The sequence below is a fragment of the Loxodonta africana genome, chromosome 18 (genome assembly GCF_030014295.1).
Source record: "Loxodonta africana isolate mLoxAfr1 chromosome 18, mLoxAfr1.hap2, whole genome shotgun sequence".
NCBI classification, from domain to species: domain Eukaryota; kingdom Metazoa; phylum Chordata; class Mammalia; order Proboscidea; family Elephantidae; genus Loxodonta; species Loxodonta africana.
In genome coordinates this window covers 63,143,117-63,161,867 of record NC_087359.1, presented here as the reverse complement: position 1 = coordinate 63,161,867, position 18,751 = coordinate 63,143,117, and the positions used below count along the sequence as shown (strand labels likewise).

Below are 18,751 nucleotides of genomic sequence, written 5' to 3'. Positions count from 1 at the left end.
GAGTCAAGTATATGTTCAGGTTTTGGCACAGGTGGCTAGGTGCCACCAACTGGAAGACTGTAGGAAGAAGAGCAGGTTTAGGAGCGAAGATAATTTATTTAGGATCTATAAAGTTTGAGGTTCCTGAGAACATCTGAATGGGGATGTCCAGCAGGCATTTATTTATATCGTATTTCTTCAGTTCCAAAGTGTACGGTATGTGTGTGTATTACCTTTTAATATAGCTGAAATTGGGATGTGTCTTAAAATCAATGGTGGGTCACACTTTAATTGGTGGTGCTTTTTAAAAATTTTTCTTAGTGGTATTTCTAAAATTGATCTCTAAGATTTGATGAGAAGTAGTATGAGTAAATAAGCACATTCATGGGTAACTTAGGTTTCTGTAGGATGTCCAAATGAAGGTACTTAGCAGTCTGAAGCAGGGAGGGGAGGCCTGGGCTGAAGATACAGATTTAGGTCTCTGTCAGGATAAACGTGATGGTTGAAATGTCAAGAGTGAGCAAGATCACCAAGGGAAAGTGTGAAGAGTGAGAGGAGCAGAGGGACAATTTGGAGCCATGGAGAACACCAAGAAGTAGTCGGGCCAGAACCAGGAGAGTGCAGGGTCATGGGAGCCAAGGCTGTCAGGAGTGAGTGTCAAGAATTGAGGCAAGTGTTTAATGGTGTCCGTGGCCTAAGCAGTTCACTTAGATAAGGACTGAAAAGAATCCATTGGTTTTGGCAGTTAGGACGTCACTGGTGACCTTAACAAGAGCTGTTTCAGAAATAGTGGGGATGGAAGCCAGATGGCAGTGGGCGAGGCTTGTGGGAAGTGAGGAAGTATAGACAGTCTATTGGCTAATTTGAGTAAGAGGAGGAAGGACATTAGATGCCACCTAGAGGGAAATACAAGTCAAGGCAGGTGTTTTTAGAGTAGAAGTGACTTGAGCATGCTTAAATTAAGAAGGAGCCAGTAGCAGTTGAAAGGACAAGAGAGAAGTGTAGTAATTGATGGAGCCGTGTTCTGGAGGAGTTCGGCAAAGATGAGGTTAAAGGACAGGCAGAGGAAAACAGCCTCTGAACTTAATAGAAAAACGGTCAGGATAGATGTGCGTGTAGATAAGTTTAGTGGGAAGTTATAACAGTGTGTCAGCTTTGCCTTGGCTGGGTTAAGGGGTATAGTGGATTTGAGGACAGTGAGGAGGGCATGATAGGATTCTTGAAGGAACTCGGGATTGGCAGGTGCACCAGAGTCCAGGTGGCCTTCAGGAAAGTGAAGACAACTAAGTGAGCATGAATTCTCCCAGAAGCACTCTGCCAGACAGTGACAGGTTGGAGAAAGCAAACAGATTACAGTGGTGGTTTGAGATTGGGCATTGTCAGAGGAATGTAAGGGAAGTGGTAAGTGGTCGGGCACAAAGGAATCAAGGGTGCCACTGGGGTCCTGGATGATAGAGGGGAGAGAAGAATAAGGTCAGTGGCTTTGAGAGGAAATGTGGGGATCAAGGGAAGAGTAGATGTGTGAGGTTTAAGAGCCTGAGTAATGGGGAAACGTCTGAATGAGAGGCTGGGGGACAGTTGACTTTAGTGGTTAGACATACAGGCTCTGGAGTTAAGTTTGGATCATAATCTCTATCACGTTACTAGTTGGGACCATAAGCAAGTTATCCACTCCGGGCCTCGTTTCCTCATCTATAAAATGGGACTCTCTAGCTCGGGGGGCTTTTGTGAGAATTAAATAATGCATGTATTAAGTTGAACCATATAACTCAATAAATTGCTTTATAAAAGTTTGCTCTCATTAATTAGAGGGACTAGGGTTATGATCAGATAGTGGGTACTGGAATTTGTTGCCTGTGGCTTAAAGTTAGGCAGTTGTTCTTGTAAAATACCTTGGTCCTTCAGTAGGGCTGGCTGGATCTTACGGCCCCTACTCTTGTCCTCTAAAATTCTCCTTCCTCTTGGAGTTTCTTTATTCACTGCTGCCACCAGCACTCTTGCCTTCAGTGTATGCTTGTTCCTCCTTTAATAAACTAGCCCAAGCTTGGACCCAGGACCCTTCCCTTCATCCCTAGTAACAGCTGTGAAGTGAGGCTGGAACATTTAAATAAGACTTGGATAAGGGCCAGGAATAACAGAAGGGAAACAGGCCTGCACAAAGTTAGATAATCTGGTTCACAAGGTACGGCTCATGTAGCTTTAGCTTGTGAAGGACTGTAAGGCTGCCTGCCTGCCTTTCTGCCTGTAAATAGTTAAAGCTCTCTGTCCCCCTCACCAGGGAACGCATTTAATTGTGTCTGTTATTAGGTACCCTAAAGTCGTAAAACTCATGAGAGTGGAACTGCCCCATAGCGTTTTCTAGGTGTAGTCTTTACAGAGGATCCTTGGTGACACAATGGTTAAAACTCTCGGCTGCTAACCAAAAGGTCGATGGTCTGCTTCCATAAAGATTCACAGCCTTGGAAACTCTGTTCGGCAGTTCTTTGTCCTATAAGGGTCACTGTGAGTTGGAATCGACTCTATGGCAGTGGGTTTGCTTTGGAATCTTTATGGGAGCAGATTGCCGGGTCTTTCTCCCATGGAGCTGCTGGGTGGGTTTGAACTGCCAATCTTTGGGTTAGCAGCTGAGCCCTTAGGCACTGTGCCACCAGGGCTCCTTTAGGTATGTCTAGACCTCTAGAAGTCTAAAGCTGAGACAGACCTCAAGAGAACATTTTTGCATGGCAGTATATGTATTTATCTGTTCTTTTTCGATTATTTTTAATTTTGTGTTTACTTTTCCAATGGAAAACAATTTATCGTATAATACACTGTAACTCAAAAGGTTATAGTAAAAAGTTCCCGTGAATTTTTTGACCAGTTTTTTGTTTACCGTAAAATTACATGCTAACAAAATCAGGAAAATAGCCATGATCCCATCCTCCTAACACTGTTTTTAATTTTCCGCATTCCACTCCAAGTTGTTCATATGTACACGTAGCTCTCTATTAGATCTGTTACTTACAAGCTGTGTGATGGGCAAGTTATATAAACTGAATTTTATAGTATATGTAAAGTTCTTCCCGTGGTGCCTAGTACACGGAGGTGCTCATAATAAAACGTCATTTTCCTTCATGCCTCCCCTTGTCCCTAGGAACTTCTGCAATTCTTAAAGGAATGTTGGGCTCCTTGGGAATTCATACTCTCTCACCTCCAGGAATAAAGCACTGTGGACAGGACGGTTTTGCCATACAAACCATACAACTGGCAGTTCCAAGCACCAAGTACAGTCAGTAGGACAGTCCCCAGGCTTATTACTAAAGTCTGTTTGCCTTTATCCTCAGATGTACCCCGTTCTGGCCCCTGGCCTTCCTTTCTGTAGATCTGCTGCCTTGGTTGTCTTATCTTGATTGCAGGCTAGATGGCTGCTCAGCCCAGTTTTATGATTTGGTCCTGGCTGTTGCCTCATTTCACAGCCCCTTCTCCCTGCCCGTCTAAATACTACAGCTCAAGGCAATTTCCTGCGATAACTCTGGCCAACTTGATCTTTCAGTTCAGTAATTGTCGAGAAAACGTATTCTTTATATGCTTAATGGATTTTTGTCTACATCTTCTATCAATTAGGAATGTTGGAAATACCAACTAAAATTATGGATTGATTTGTTTCCCTTTGTAGGTCTATCATTTTTTGCTTTCTGTATTTTGAAGCTCTGCATACATATTTAGAATGTCTTTTTGATGAATTGACTTCCTTATCATTATGAAATGTCCCTCTTTATTCCTGTAATAATGCCCGTTCTGAAGTCTGCTTTGTCTGATATCAATAGTGCCACTCCAGCGTTGTTTGGTTTATTTCTTGGATATCTTTTTCCATTCTTTTAACCTATCTGCGTCTTTATAATTAAACAGCATTTTTTGTAGATAGTATATAGTTGGGTCTTGTTTGTTTTTAAATCTATTTTGACGGTCTTTGCCTTGTAAGTGATTTAAACACTCAAGCTAATTAATGTAATCATCAAGCAATATGATTGGGTTTAAATCTGCCATCTTAGTCTTTGTGTTCTATTTGTCCTGTCTGCTTTTCTTTTCCTGCCTTCTACTGGATTGAGTGGTTTTATGATTCTAGTTTATCTCCACTCTTTGCTTATTAGCTGTATTTTTTTTTTTTTTCAATTGGCTGCTCAGAAGTTTATATGTTGTTGTGCGCCTTCGAGTCATTCTGACTCATAGTGACCCTGTAGGACAGAGTAGAACTGTCCCATAGGGATTCCTAGGCTAAAATCTTTACCAGAGCATATTGTCAGGTTGTTGTCATCCCCACCCCTCACTCCACCCTTCCACCCCCTTCCCTGTGGAGCGGCTGGTGGTTTCAAACCACCTACCTACCTTACGGTTAGTGCCTCCAGGGCTCCCGAGGGTTTATATAAACATCTCTAATTTACCACAGTCTGTCTACTGCTAACGTACACATATAATGCAAGGACCTTACAACATTATATTTCAGTTTTCATTCTCCCATCCTTTGTAGTAATTTTTGTCATACATTGTAATTGTACGTGTATAATAAACTTTATAATACCTTACTATTTTTGCTTTAAACAGCTTTATCTTTTATAGAAATTACAAGATGAGAATGTCTTTTACGTTTTACCCCCATACTATTTCCCATGTACAATTCAGTGACATTACATACTTGAAGTTGTGCAACCATTCTCACCCTCCTTTTCCAAATCGTTCCTTCTTCAGTAGCATAAGCTCACTGCCCCTTAAGTTTTCTGTCTGGTCTTTTGAGTTGCTGTTGTCAGTTTGATCCCATATAGGTATATCTTAAAAGAGCACAATGCTCAAGGCCGACATTCTTTACTAGTTTAAGCTAAACTATTGTTTGGTTTAAAGAAGACTTCATTTTAAAGACTTCAGGGAATATAACGTTTCTTTTAGTGTAGGTCTGCTGGCGATGAATACACAGCTTTTGTTTGTCTGAAAAAGTCTTTCTTTTGCCTTCATTTCTATTGATATGTTTTCAAATTCACTGATACGTTATTCTGCTTTCTTGTGCAGTTTCTGTTATTAATCCCATCCAGTGTATTTTTTTTAATTTCTGATATTATGAGGTTTTTGTTTTTTAATCTCTAAAAGGTCCATTTTGGTCTTTTTAAAATCTTATTTTTCTTACTGTGCTCATCTTCTTTGCATACCTAAGCATATTATAAGATTTATAATAGCTGTTTTGTGGTCCTTGTCTGCTGTTTCTATCATGTGTGTTGTCTTATTCTGTTTCTGTTGATTGATTTTTCATCTCATTATGAATTGTCCCTACTTCTTTGTATGCCTGGTAATATTTTATTAGATGCCGGACATTGCGGGTTTTATATTGTTGATTGCTGGATTTTGTTATATTCCTCTAAAGAGTATTGTGTTTTATTCTGATGTGCTGTTATTTGTGAATTAGTTTGAGGATTGCTTTTCAGTTTGGTTATGGTGGATCCAGAGTAGCCTTTGTTCTGGCATTAATTTTCACTACTAAGGGATACCTTTCTGGGGACTGCCCAACTCCCCTGTATTACAAGGCCTCTCCACTCTGGCTGGTGGGAATATTCCCAGCCTTGTGTGAACTGCGGAAATTTTTCAGCCTACTGGTTTCCAGGGGTTCTTTCCCTCGCCGCAGGGTGTTTTACCCCATACAGATTGAAATTCAGCCGAAAACTCAAGAGGACCCCTTCATAGATCTCTGAAGATCTTTTTCTGTGACCTTCTTTTTCTCCAGTACTTCTACCCCACAAATTCTAGCTCTCTTGGCTGCCTGGTGGTGCAGTGGTGAAGCACTCGCCTGCTAACCAAAAGGTCAGCAGTTCAAACTCACCAGCCAGTCCATGGGAGAAATATGTAGCAGTCTGCTCTCGTAGATTGTTGTTGTGTGCCGTTGAGTCAGTTCTGACTCAGAGCTACCCTATAGGACGGGGTCGAACTGCCCTGTAGGGTTGACAGGGAGTGGCTGGTGGATTCAAACTGCCCGCCTTGTGGTGAGGAGCCTGAGCTCGTAACTGCTTCGCCACCAGGGCTCCTCTGTAAAGACTGGAGCCTTGTCAACTCTGTGGGGCAGTTCTTCTCTGTCTTACAGGGTTGCTGTGAGTTGAATTCAACTTAACAGCAGTGATGTGGTTTTTAGTTTTTTTTGGCTCCCCAAACTTAGTCTCTGGGATTCGGTGAGACTGTTGAATGCTGTTGGTGTTACCCACTCCAGCTGCTGCAGCGAGGAACCTCCCATCAGGCAGGAAGCTGCGGCAGTCGTAGGGCTCACTTCTTTCTTTCCCTTCTCTCAAGGGTCAGAGTCTGTGCTGCTTGTCACATGTCTGAAAACCATTGTTTTTATGTATTTCATTCAGTTTTCTAGTTGTTTACAGTGGGAGAGCAATTTCTGTAATTCACCCCCCGTAAGTTTTTAATAGTTTTTCTCATCCCTTCTCTCTCCTACCCCAACCCGAGCTTACTTAAATTTGATCTTATTTTATTAGAGTGTTTATATTTTCTCAGTTCACATTTTTATTGAAATAGATTCATATACCATGTATTTTACCCTTTTAAAGTGTATAGTTCAGTGTTTTTTAGTATACTCCTAGAGTTAACTATCACCACTGTCTAATTCCAGAACATTCCGTCATCTCACAAAGAAACCCCATACCCATTAGCCGTCCCTCCATGTTCTTCCCTGATCCCCTTAGCCCTGGTAACTACTTAACTATATTCTGTCTATATGGATTTGTCTATTACGGACATTTCATATAAATAGAATCATACAATATATGACTTTTTTTTTTTTCAACTTCTTTCACGTAGTATAATGTTTTCAGGTTTCATCCAAGTTGTAGCATGTATCAGTACTTTAGTCCTTTTTAATGGTATACCACATTTTGCTTATCCACTCATCATTTGGTAGACACTTGGGTTGTTTCTACTTTTTACGGATAAATCTATGAACATTTGTGTACAAGTTTTTGTGTGGACATGTTTTCACTTCTCTATGGTAACTATTTTCCAAAGTGGCTGAACCATTTTACATTCCCTCCAGCAGCGTATGAGGCTTCTGTTTTCTCCATATCCTTGCCAACACTTATCATTATCTGTTGATTGTACCCATTCTAGTGGGTGCGAAGTGGTATCTGATGGAGGTTTTGATTTGCGTAGTGGTTATGAGCTCAACTGCTAACCAAAGGCCAGCAGTTCAAATCCACCTTGGAAACCCTATGGCACAGTTCTACTCTGTCCTACAAGGTCACTATGAGTCAGAATCGACTTGATGGCAGTGGGTTTGGTTGGCTTTTAATGATTGAACAAGTGACTGTGGTGGTGCAGTGGTTAAGCGCTTGGCTGCTAACCGAAAGGTTGGCTGTTCAAACCTACCAGCCGCTTCATGGGAGAAAGATGTAGCAGTCTGTTCTTGTAAAGATTTACAGTTTTGGAAACCCTGTGGGGCAAGTTCTGCTCTGTCCTGTAGGGTCATTATGAGTAGAAATTAGATTTGACAGCAGTGGGAATTCCTAAACTTGTGGAGGTCAGTTCTCTGTCTCTTTTTAAAAAAATATTTCATTGTGTTTTAGGTGAAAGTTTACATAGCAAATTAGGTTCCCATTTAACAGTTTTTATACAAATTGTTCCATGCTGTTGGTTACAGTTTTCGCAATGTGTCAGCATTCTCATTATTTCCTTCTGTTTGTTCTGTTTTCATTGATCTAGTTTCCCTCCCCTTCCTCGCCTTCTCATGTTTGCTTTTGGGTAAATGTTGACCATTTGATCTCATAAATTGATTGTTTAAGGGAGCACATTACTCATGGGTAATGTCGTTTATTTTATATGCCAATCCGTCATTTAGCTGAAAGGTCAATTCTTTTTTGAAAGCTAGGGAGAATGTAATTGACTATCAGTAGTACTCAGCCCCCTTTCTGACATGGATCCACCTGTAATTTCCTTCTTGCCCTCTATTTTCAGATTGTGAATAAGTGGAACACAGCTCTCATTGGCCTCATGACGTACTTTCGGGAAGCTGTGGTGAACACCCAGGAACTGCTGGACTTGCTGGTGAAGTGTGAGAACAAGATCCAGACCCGTATCAAGATTGGCCTCAACTCCAAGATGCCGAGCCGCTTTCCCCCTGTCGTGTTCTACACCCCTAAGGAGTTGGGTGGCCTCGGCATGCTCTCCATGGGCCACGTGCTCATCCCCCAGTCTGACCTCAGGTAAGGCGGGGCTGCTTAGACCCTGAGGGAAGAGGTGCTTCTTTATTTTTAGGCTGTTTTTTTTTTCTTCTTCTTAACCTTGGTTGTGCCCCCAAACAGGTGGTCTAAGCAGACAGATGTAGGTATCACACATTTCCGTTCAGGAATGAGCCATGAAGAAGACCAGCTGATTCCCAACCTGTACCGCTACATACAACCATGGGAGAGTGAGTTCATTGACTCTCAGCGGGTCTGGGCTGAGTATGCACTCAAGAGACAAGAGGCCATTGCTCAGAACAGGTGGGCATCCAGGAGGGCATAGCATTCCTGATGGGGGAAGAGAATGATGAGTTTTGGAGCCCTGTGTGAAGGCTGGGGGCAGCGCATGTCATATCTTCAGGGAGACATGGAGGCAGGTTCTCCTCCTGACCCTGATTATCTCTGAAGGAATGCTGAGTGCTTCGTATGAGACAGTGTTTGACTTTAGACTTTTTTTCCATGGCAGACGGCTGACTTTAGAAGATCTGGAAGATTCGTGGGATCGGGGCATTCCTCGAATCAACACCCTTTTCCAGAAGGACCGCCACACATTGGCTTATGATAAGGGCTGGCGTGTCCGAACTGACTTCAAGCAGTACCAGGTACATCGAGGGGGCAGTGGGAGAAATGTTCCTGAATCAGAAGTATCCATGGCCACGATGGGATACCTGGGACAGGAGGTGCCAGAAGCTTGACCGTGACTGCCTCACCATCTAGGTTTTGAAGCAGAACCCTTTCTGGTGGACACACCAGCGGCATGATGGAAAGCTGTGGAACCTAAACAACTACCGTACAGACATGATCCAGGCCCTGGGTGGTGTGGAAGGCATTCTGGAACACACACTCTTCAAAGGCACATACTTCCCTACCTGGGAGGGGCTTTTCTGGTAAGGATTCTTTTTTTCTCCTCTTATAGGTCTTATCACGACCGTCTGAGTGCATCCCTTGTGTGTCTGTGAGGCCTGCTGTGGTGCTTCCTAGACAGCCACTCTGGGAGGTCAGCGGTGCTCTGGGAGATGGCAAGGGATGACCTCACCTGGTCTCTTCTGCTTCCCAGGGAGAAGGCCAGTGGCTTTGAGGAATCTATGAAGTGGAAGAAGCTAACTAACGCTCAGCGATCAGGATTGAACCAGATTCCCAATCGGAGATTTACTCTTTGGTGGTCCCCAACCATCAACCGAGCCAATGTGAGTGCACTTGGTAGATGTGGAAGCTGGGAAGGCAAAAACAGAAACGTTTCTGCTGTCTTAGTTACGTGCCTTAATCTCTGGTGTCTTATTCTCTGTTTCCTGTCAGGTGTATGTAGGGTTTCAGGTGCAGCTGGACCTGACGGGGATTTTCATGCACGGGAAGATCCCTACGCTGAAGATCTCGCTCATCCAGATCTTCCGGGCTCACCTGTGGCAGAAGATCCACGAGAGCATCGTCATGGACTTGTGTCAGGTGGGCTAGGCTCCAGGGGAGAGGGCGCCACACAGTCGGGCCAGCGCTTTTTGGCGTGGGAATTCCTCCCTGAAGGCTCTGAGGACAAGACTGCTGTTGTGGTACCTGGTACCACATTACCCTGAATTCTACAAGCCATCATTCTCTGTGGGCTTCCCTGACAACAATCTTAATCTTCCCACTTTGGCCTTTAGGTATTTGACCAGGAACTGGATGCATTGGAAATTGAGACCGTACAAAAGGAGACAATCCATCCCCGAAAGTCCTATAAGATGAACTCTTCCTGTGCAGATATTCTGCTCTTTGCCTCCTATAAATGGAATGTCTCCCGGCCCTCACTGCTGGCAGACTCAAAGTGAGTGCCTTATCACTCAGTTTTATTGTTCTAGCAGTACTGCTTTGGGAATTGTCCCTTGTTTTTCTAAACTCAGAGCCAGGACTACCTCTAGATCAACACCTCAGCAGGTCTGCTAATTCTCCGGAGGTCTTCCTGCTCTGAAAAAGGCAGAGGGATTACTGTTTTGAGATAATTAGGAGTAGCCATTGGGGCGGGGGGAGGTTAATGTCCTTCTGGGGATGTTGGCTGCACCTGTGGCTTCCTAGAAGCTTGGACCCGTGATCCCTCTCTACCCTCAGGGATGTGATGGACAGCACCACCACTCAGAAGTATTGGATTGACATCCAGTTGCGCTGGGGGGACTATGATTCCCACGACATTGAGCGCTACGCCCGGGCTAAGTTCCTGGACTACACCACAGACAACATGAGTATCTACCCTTCACCCACGGGTGTGCTCATTGCAATTGACCTAGCCTATAACCTGCACAGGTGAGTTGGGGCTCAGAGGCATGTCTTTTTCGTCACTCCCGTACTTGAAGGTAGACAGCTTTCTTTTTTATTAACTTATTGAGCTTCAAGTGAATCTTTACAAATCAAGTCAGACTGTCACATATAAGTTTATATACACCTTACTCCGTACTCCCACTTGCTCTCTCCCTAATGAGTCAGTCCTCCCAGTCTCTCCTTTCGTGACAATTTTGCCAGCTTCCAACTCTCTCTATCCTCCCATCCCCCCTCCAGACAGGAGATGCCAACACAGTCTCAAGTGTCCACCTGATATAATTAGCTCACTCTTCATCAGCATCTCTCTCCTACCCACTGTCTAGTCCCTTTCATGTCTGATGAGTTGTCTTCGGGAATGGTTCCTGTCCTGGGCCAACAGAAGGTTTGGGGACCATGACCGCCGGGATTCCTCTAGTCTCAGTCAGACCATTAAGTATGGTCTTTTTGTGAGAATTTGGGGTCTGCATCCCACTGATCTCCTGCTCCCTCAGGGGTTATCTGTTGTGCTCCCTGTCAGGGCAGTCATTGGTTGTGGCCGGGCACCAACTAGTTCTTCTGGTCTCAGGATGATATAGGTCTCTGGTTCACGTGGCCCTTTCTGTCTCTTGGGCTCTTAGTTATCGTGTGACCTTGGTGTTCTTCATTCTCCTTTGATCCAGGTGGGTTGAGACCAATTGATGCGTCTTAGATGGCCGCTTGTTAGCATTTAAGACCCCAGATGCCACATTTCAAAGTGGGATGCAGAATGTTTTCATAATAGAATTATTTTGCCAATTGACTTAGAAGTCCCCTTAAGCCATAGTCCCCAAACCCCTATCCTTGCTCCGCTGACCTTTGAAGCATTCAGTTTATCCTGGAAACTTCTTTGCTTTTGGTCCAGTCCAGTTGAGCTGACCTTCCATGTATTGAGTATTGTCCTTCCCTTCACCTAAAGCAGTTCTTATCTACTAATTAATCAGTAAAAAAAACCCTCTCCCACCCTCCCTCCCTCCCTCCCCTCCTTGTAACCACAAAAGTATGTGTTCTTCTCAGTTTATACTGTTTCTCAAGATCTTATAATAGTGGTCTTATACAATATTTGTCCTTTTGCCTCTGACTAATTTCGCTCAGCATAATGCCTTCCAGGTTCCTCCATGTTATGAAATGTTTCACAGATTCGTCACTGTTCTTTATCGATGCGTAGTATTCCATTGTGTGAATATACCACAATTTATTTAACCATTCATCCGTTGATGGACACCTTGGTTGCTTCCAGCTTTTTGCTATTGTAAACAGAGCTGCGATAAACATGGGTGTGCATATATCTGTTTGTGTGAAGGCTTTTATTTCTCTAGGGTATATTCCGAGGAGTGGGATTTCTGGGTTGTATGGTAGTTCTGTTTCTAACTGTTTAAGATAACGCCAGATAGATTTCCAAAGTGGTTGTACCATTTTACATTCCCACCAGCAGTATATAAGAGTTCCAATCTCTCCGCAGCCTCTCCAACATTTATTATTTTGTGTTTTTTGTATTAATGGCAGCCTTGCTGGAGTGAGATGGAATCTCATCGTAGTTTTAATTTGCATTTCTCTAATGGGTAATGATCGAGAGCATTTTCTCATGTATCTGTTAGCTGCCTGAATATCTTCTTTAGTGAGGTGTGTGCTCATATCCTTTGCCCACTTCTTGACTGGGTTGTTTGTCTTTTTGTGGTTGAGTTTTGACAGAATCATACAGATTTTAGAGATCAGGCGCTGGTCAGAGATGTCATAGCTGAAAATTCTTTCCCAGTCTGTAGGTGGTCTTTTTACTCTTTTGGTGAAGTCTTTAGATGAGCATAGGTGTTTGATTTTTAGGAGCTCCCAGTTATCTGGTTTCTCTTCGTCATTTTTGGTAATGTTTCGTATTCTAGACAGCTTTTTTATCTTGCTCGACTGTCAGTGTAGATTGCATGTTCTGGACGTTTTATGTAAGTGGAATCAAACAATACGTGACCTTTTTTGTCTGAGTTCAGATTTCATTCAGGTTGTAGCAGGTATCAGTACTTCAATCCCCTTTATGGCTGAAAAGTATTCCGTTGTATGGATATAGTACATTTTGTTTATCCATTTGTCAGTTGACCCTTTCCTCCCCTGGCTCACTGACTTTCTTTCTTGCCTATATATACACAGATAGACTTTCATCAGCCATCAGCCTGGCCAACAGCTTGGTTTTGCAAATCAGTATTTCTTTTTAGAGTTTATTTGCCTTGTTCCTGGGGCTGCCAGCCTGGTCTTAACTTTTTTTGCGCCCCGCCCCCCCGTTACAGTGCCTATGGAAACTGGTTCCCAGGCAGCAAACCACTCATACAGCAGGCCATGGCCAAGATCATGAAGGCAAACCCTGCCTTATATGTGTTACGTGAACGGATCCGCAAGGGGCTGCAGCTGTATTCATCTGAGCCTACTGAGCCCTATCTGTCTTCTCAGAACTATGGTGAGCTCTTCTCCAACCAGATTATCTGGTTTGTGGATGACACTAATGTCTACAGAGTGACAATCCACAAGGTGAGTGTTGAAAGCAATGAAGGGGTTGGGACCTGTATGTGCCTATGGCAGGGTAATAGGGCAAATGTATGTACATATTGAGATGAGAGTGGGGTGCTTGTATCTAGGCGATGCTAACTAATATAATAATTCTTTAGACTTTTGAAGGGAACTTGACAACCAAACCCATCAATGGAGCCATCTTCATCTTCAACCCACGCACAGGACAGCTCTTCCTCAAGATAATCCACACGTCTGTGTGGGCTGGACAGAAGCGTTTGGGACAGGTGAGCAGGTTAAAGGACAGAGGCTGTAGAACCTTGCTACCTCTTGTTCTTCAATGTGTGTGTGTGTGTGTGTGTGTGAGGGAGGGAGAGAGGACATATGTATCTGCTGTTTTTCTCTGTGGAAAGATTGAGGACATCTCAGGTGAACTTTTTCCTAAACTTGGAAAGCGTTCTCCTATAGGAGGCCGAAGACCGTGTGAGGTTGTTCATTACCTATCACCTGGTCTCTGTGCTTCCTCAATCTCCAATCTCTAACCTAGCTTGAACAAGACTAAAATCTTTCTGAAGGGAACAAATTTTCTTAAACCATCACTTCAACCAAATTTCTTCTCTACCTCAAAACCTTTGGTAGCATCTTCCTTCTTAGTGAATTGCCGTAACTTTTTGGCATCTTAGATACTTGAGGCCTCACTGTGCTGTACCTGTCCAGCCACATTTTCTCTTCCTTTATAGCAAACTTCCTCTTCCAGTCAGTCCAGGGTCCTAGTATCCCAAAAACATGATGTTCATTTCTACCTTTGTGGCTTTGCTCATGTTTCTTTCTAGAATGAATTCCTCTTTTCCCTCTGTTAATCATAGTCTTACTCATCCCTTAGGATCCATTTCTTTGTGCAGCTTTTCTTGACCTGGTGGCCTTAATTTCTTTTGTCTCTGAACTCCTGATACATAATTTAGCAAATAGTCATACACCAGCTTGTGATATTTTTTTGTATGAGTTTCATCTGGTTAGCTAGATTGAAAACCCTTTTGGGAAGGCCATTTGACATTTCTGTATGTCCTGCATGCCTGACACTCAATAACAGGTAGTTTGATTATTTCAAGAGTAAAATCTTTTGTTTTGGCTGATCTAGGAGGGTAGAAACACAATTTCCATACTCTTCTCTGTTGCTTTTTAGTTGGCTAAGTGGAAGACGGCTGAGGAGGTGGCTGCCCTGATCCGATCTCTGCCTGTGGAGGAGCAGCCCAAGCAGATCATTGTGACCAGAAAGGGCATGCTGGATCCATTGGAGGTGAACAGATGGAAAAGGTTGAAGAAAGGAGGGCGAAGACCTCTAGACTCTGTTTGTAATCTTGGACTTGATCTTGTCTTAGGTGCACTTGCTGGACTTCCCCAATATTGTGATCAAAGGGTCGGAGCTCCAACTCCCTTTCCAGGCTTGTCTCAAGGTGGAGAAGTTTGGGGACCTCATTCTTAAAGCTACTGAGCCTCAGATGGTTCTCTTCAACCTCTATGATGACTGGCTCAAGACTATCTCATCTTACACGGTATAAAGCCATCTTAGGAAGAGGGTCACTCTAGGAGGACTGGGTGTGGAGTCAGGAGAAGATTCTGTGTCTTAGCTTTTCCCAGGAGCCCCTTAATGAGGCCATTTTCACATCTTCACCCTGCAGATGGGAAGAGAGACTGTGGTCTGCATAGGAGGTTGACTCATTCATGGGGGATGGTTGAGTCTTACAGCTTGAAATCAATTCTTGGGTCCCCAGGAAGGATAGGATAAAGAAGGGGATGGGGTAGAGCCTTAAGTGGCTGACTTCTATCCAGTCTACCACATTTCTTCCCAGGCTTTCTCCCGTCTCATCCTGATTCTGCGTGCCCTACATGTGAACAATGACCGGGCAAAGGTGATCCTGAAGCCAGACAAGACCACTATTACAGAACCGCATCACATCTGGCCCACTCTCACTGATGAGGAATGGATCAAGGTGGAGGTGCAGCTCAAGGACCTGATTTTGGCTGACTATGGCAAGAAAAACAAGTGAGCAGGGGTGCCGGGGAGACATATGGGAGATCCAGAAGGGCGAAGCAGCTGGCTCAGTAGGTGGTTTCTGGGGTTTTTAAAAAACATTTAGGCTCAGAAGTTTTTCAAGAAATGCTTAAGAGATGCGTACAGAAAAGAGGTAGACAGTGTAGGAGATGTCTGTGTTGCAGGCCTTCAGTATGATTCTCCGGCGTTGTTTCTCAGTAGAGGCATTGTTCCTATTTTGAGCAGGGCATCTTTTTACAGTCCATACATGCCAGGAAGTTTTAACATTCCAGACCCCCGGGTACCACAGCTCATAGTGTGCACACGCACCCTTCCTTCCCTCCACAACCTCCCTGTCATTGTGGCAACCAAATATGACTGTACATTTCCGAGTACCCCTAGGGTGACAGTGTCAACTGTGATTGAGAACCAGTGTTTTTGAGAATCGTCCTGTGCCAGGGCACCTCTGTGTGCAGGAGAAGTGGGAGGGAGGATGCTGAGCAGCTTTGAGCCGAGCTGAGAGGTACACATGCACAGTGGCCCCTGCCCGGGGTATGAGGAGCCCTAGATCAGTACATCTCCGCTTCTACTTCCTCCTTCACAAGTATCTCTTCAGGATTGTCTGGGGCAAGGTAAACCCTTGCCATTGAGGTAGAAGTGACCAAGGGATCCCAAGGGGGAAAGGGATCCTTGTGGTGCGACCCATGCTGTCCCCACAGTGTGAATGTGGCATCGCTGACACAATCAGAAATTCGAGACATCATCCTGGGGATGGAGATCTCAGCACCATCACAACAGCGGCAGCAGATAGCTGAGATCGAGAAGCAGACCAAGGAACAGTCACAGCTGACTGCAACACAGACGCGCACTGTCAACAAGCACGGTGACGAGATCATCACCTCCACCACCAGCAATTATGAGACCCAGACCTTCTCATCTAAGACTGAATGGAGGGTCAGGTACTGAAAAGGGCAGGAGGGGTAGGGAAGGAATGGGATCCTGGTGGTGCTTAGGATGCTCAAGCTGAGGAGTGCTGACATCCTCTGCTTGTGTTCAGGGCCATCTCTGCTGCCAACCTGCACCTAAGGACCAATCACATATATGTTTCGTCTGATGACATCAAGGAGACCGGTTACACCTACATCCTTCCCAAGAACGTGCTTAAGAAGTTCATCTGCATATCTGACCTTCGGGCACAAGTGAGTGAATGTGGTTAACTTGCCACACTGTATACCCAACACTTGATGTGCCCAAAACTCACTTGAGATGCTGGTTTCAAAATACATGGAAGAGTAAATATACAAGGTTAGGCAAAACAGGAGAGTTTTTGGTCCTGTCAAATATCAAAACATACTATAAAGCTATGGTAATTAAGAGATTACAGTAGTGGCCTAGAAGTTATTGAAAGAGAATAGTACATAGTCAGAAACAGATTCATATGTATATATATATGTGCGTGTGTGTGTATGTATATAAATGTGGTGTATCAAGTCTGGGGGATTAAGGATGTGATATTAAAACAGTTGGAAAAAGGAGGCTAGATCTCTGCCTCACACTACTCAATAAAATCTAGGAGTAAAGATCTCAGTGTAAACTACTAAACTGTAGGGTATTAGAAGAAAATATTTATGACCTTAGTGGTTTTTATTGGTTTAGTGTTGGCATGGCCTTCTTAAACAAGGCAGAAAACACATAACCATAATTGTAATTAATAAGTGTGACAAGGAGTACTACGAAAGACAAACTAGGAAATGGAAAGAAAATATTTGCATAACTAAGAGATAATGGCGTAGCATCTTGAATAGAGAATTCTTTGAAGTTGGTAAAAGAAAGATAACTAGAAGAATGGGCAAAGAATATGGAAAGGTAGTTCAGAAAAGGAACAACAAATGGCAAATACAATGTGGAAAGATGTTCAACTTTACTAGTAATCGGGAAATTTGTATTTTTATAAAACACCGTTTTGTGGCTGCTAGGTTGGTGAATTCGAAGATTGTTAACACCCTGTGTGGTGAGGTTATAGGAAGCAAGTACTTGCTTTGTTGGTGGCGGTATGAAGTGAAAACACCACCTGGTGCTGGGTGCGCAGATGTGTTCGGCTTGTGCGAAGACACTGAGCTGTATGCTTGTGTGCTTGTTTCTTCGCGTGTACTGCGGTAATCTGGGGAGCTGTGGACCCCACTCGGGGTTCAGATGTGGTAAGCCTGAGATGAGGTCTGTGTTTGACATTTTAACAAGCACCCAGGCGACTGCTACAGAAGGTTCTGTCCACATTCTGAGAAACTCTGTCCTTGTTCTTGAGGGAGGGAATGAAGCACAGAGCTGATGGTCAGCATCAAGACTCTGGGCTGGTACTTAGTTTGGCCCTGGCCCTCTTGTCTCCAGATTGCAGGGTACCTGTATGGGGTGAGCCCACCAGATAACCCTCAGGTGAAGGAGATCCGCTGCATCGTGATGGTTCCACAGTGGGGCACTCACCAGACTGTGCACCTGCCGGGCCAGCTGCCCCAGCATGAATACCTCAAGGTAAGAGGTGACGGAGCTTGGGGTAAGAGGTGACGGAGCTTGGGGTCAGAGAACTGGGGCTTTTTGTTAATCAGGGGGGTGGAGGGAAGGCAGGCATGTTACTCATGGATGGAAATTCTTGTCTGCAGATGGGATTCTAAACTTCTTTTTACTGCTCTTGGCCTATAGGAGATGGAGCCCTTAGGGTGGATCCACACTCAGCCCAATGAGTCCCCCCAGCTGTCACCCCAGGATGTCACTACCCATGCCAAGATCATGGCTGACAACCCATCTTGGGATGGCGAGAAGACCATTATTATCACTTGCAGGTGGGCTTGGGAGGAAGTGTGGTGGTGCAGGCATTGTGGGCCTGGCCTGAGCTCTGACTCTGTCATCCTTCCCCCAGCTTCACACCAGGTTCCTGCACCCTCACAGCCTACAAGCTGACCCCTAGTGGCTATGAATGGGGCCGCCAAAACACAGACAAGGGCAACAACCCCAAGGGTTACCTGCCCTCGCACTATGAGAGGGTCCAGATGCTGTTGTCGGACCGCTTCCTTGGCTTCTTCATGGTCCCTGCCCAGTCCTCATGGAACTACAACTTTATGGGTGAGTAGGGGCCAGCGTGTTTGTAGGGAGCACAGGGAGCGGGGATGGGTTTATGGTCATCATCCTTAAAACTTGGGGCCTGGCTCTGGCTTGGAGATGGCCCAGGGGCCCAGGCTGGGTGAGGCAGGTGGACTGCTTGTTAACATTGGATGTTTCCTTCGACCCCAAGGTGTACGGCATGATCCCAACATGAAGTATGAGCTGCAGCTGGCAAACCCCAAGGAGTTTTACCACGAGGTGCACAGACCTTCGCACTTCCTCAACTTTGCCCTTCTGCAGGAGGGTGAGGTCTACTCTGCGGACCGGGAGGACCTCTATGCCTAGTTGTTGCCTCACCTCCTGCTTCAGACTCCCCAGAAGCTGGAGCTTTTTAACCCCCACAGACAGCTGGTGACATTCAGCAGCTTGGCCCCCTTCTCTATTTTGTGCTTGTTTTTGTGTTGTTGACCTCTTGGTGACTTGTAATTCTGAACAAAGTGTAACAATAAATTTTGTATAAATAGGAGTCTTTTTTTTTCTGAGCTCAAAATTCTGCATGTAGGGGTCGTGGGAGGCTGGGCTGTGGCCCTTGTTCACAGCCAGATGATGGGCTCAGCCTTGGGGG

The 18,751-nt window shown here is 44.6% G+C and overlaps 1 protein-coding gene across 2 annotated transcripts in view; it reads left to right on the top strand.

Annotated features, from left to right (window-relative positions):
* PRPF8 (pre-mRNA processing factor 8) overlaps positions 1 to 18,652 on the top strand; it is a 29,705-nt gene extending 11,053 nt beyond the window's left edge. For both annotated transcript variants that reach the window (XM_003416811.4, XM_010596485.3), the window contains exons 25-43: positions 7,945 to 8,192; positions 8,292 to 8,471; positions 8,677 to 8,812; positions 8,928 to 9,097; positions 9,268 to 9,397; positions 9,507 to 9,653; positions 9,848 to 10,008; positions 10,290 to 10,481; positions 12,785 to 13,022; positions 13,160 to 13,288; positions 14,185 to 14,298; positions 14,381 to 14,554; positions 14,852 to 15,045; positions 15,753 to 15,992; positions 16,091 to 16,232; positions 17,419 to 17,559; positions 17,728 to 17,867; positions 17,945 to 18,147; positions 18,317 to 18,652. In XM_003416811.4, coding sequence (XP_003416859.1) covers positions 7,945 to 8,192; positions 8,292 to 8,471; positions 8,677 to 8,812; positions 8,928 to 9,097; positions 9,268 to 9,397; positions 9,507 to 9,653; positions 9,848 to 10,008; positions 10,290 to 10,481; positions 12,785 to 13,022; positions 13,160 to 13,288; positions 14,185 to 14,298; positions 14,381 to 14,554; positions 14,852 to 15,045; positions 15,753 to 15,992; positions 16,091 to 16,232; positions 17,419 to 17,559; positions 17,728 to 17,867; positions 17,945 to 18,147; positions 18,317 to 18,471 — 3,234 coding nt within the window. In that variant the 3' untranslated portion in view covers positions 18,472 to 18,652. The remainder of the gene's footprint in view (positions 1 to 7,944; positions 8,193 to 8,291; positions 8,472 to 8,676; positions 8,813 to 8,927; positions 9,098 to 9,267; positions 9,398 to 9,506; positions 9,654 to 9,847; positions 10,009 to 10,289; positions 10,482 to 12,784; positions 13,023 to 13,159; positions 13,289 to 14,184; positions 14,299 to 14,380; positions 14,555 to 14,851; positions 15,046 to 15,752; positions 15,993 to 16,090; positions 16,233 to 17,418; positions 17,560 to 17,727; positions 17,868 to 17,944; positions 18,148 to 18,316) is intronic.
* Positions 18,653 to 18,751: the final 99 nt, after the last annotated feature.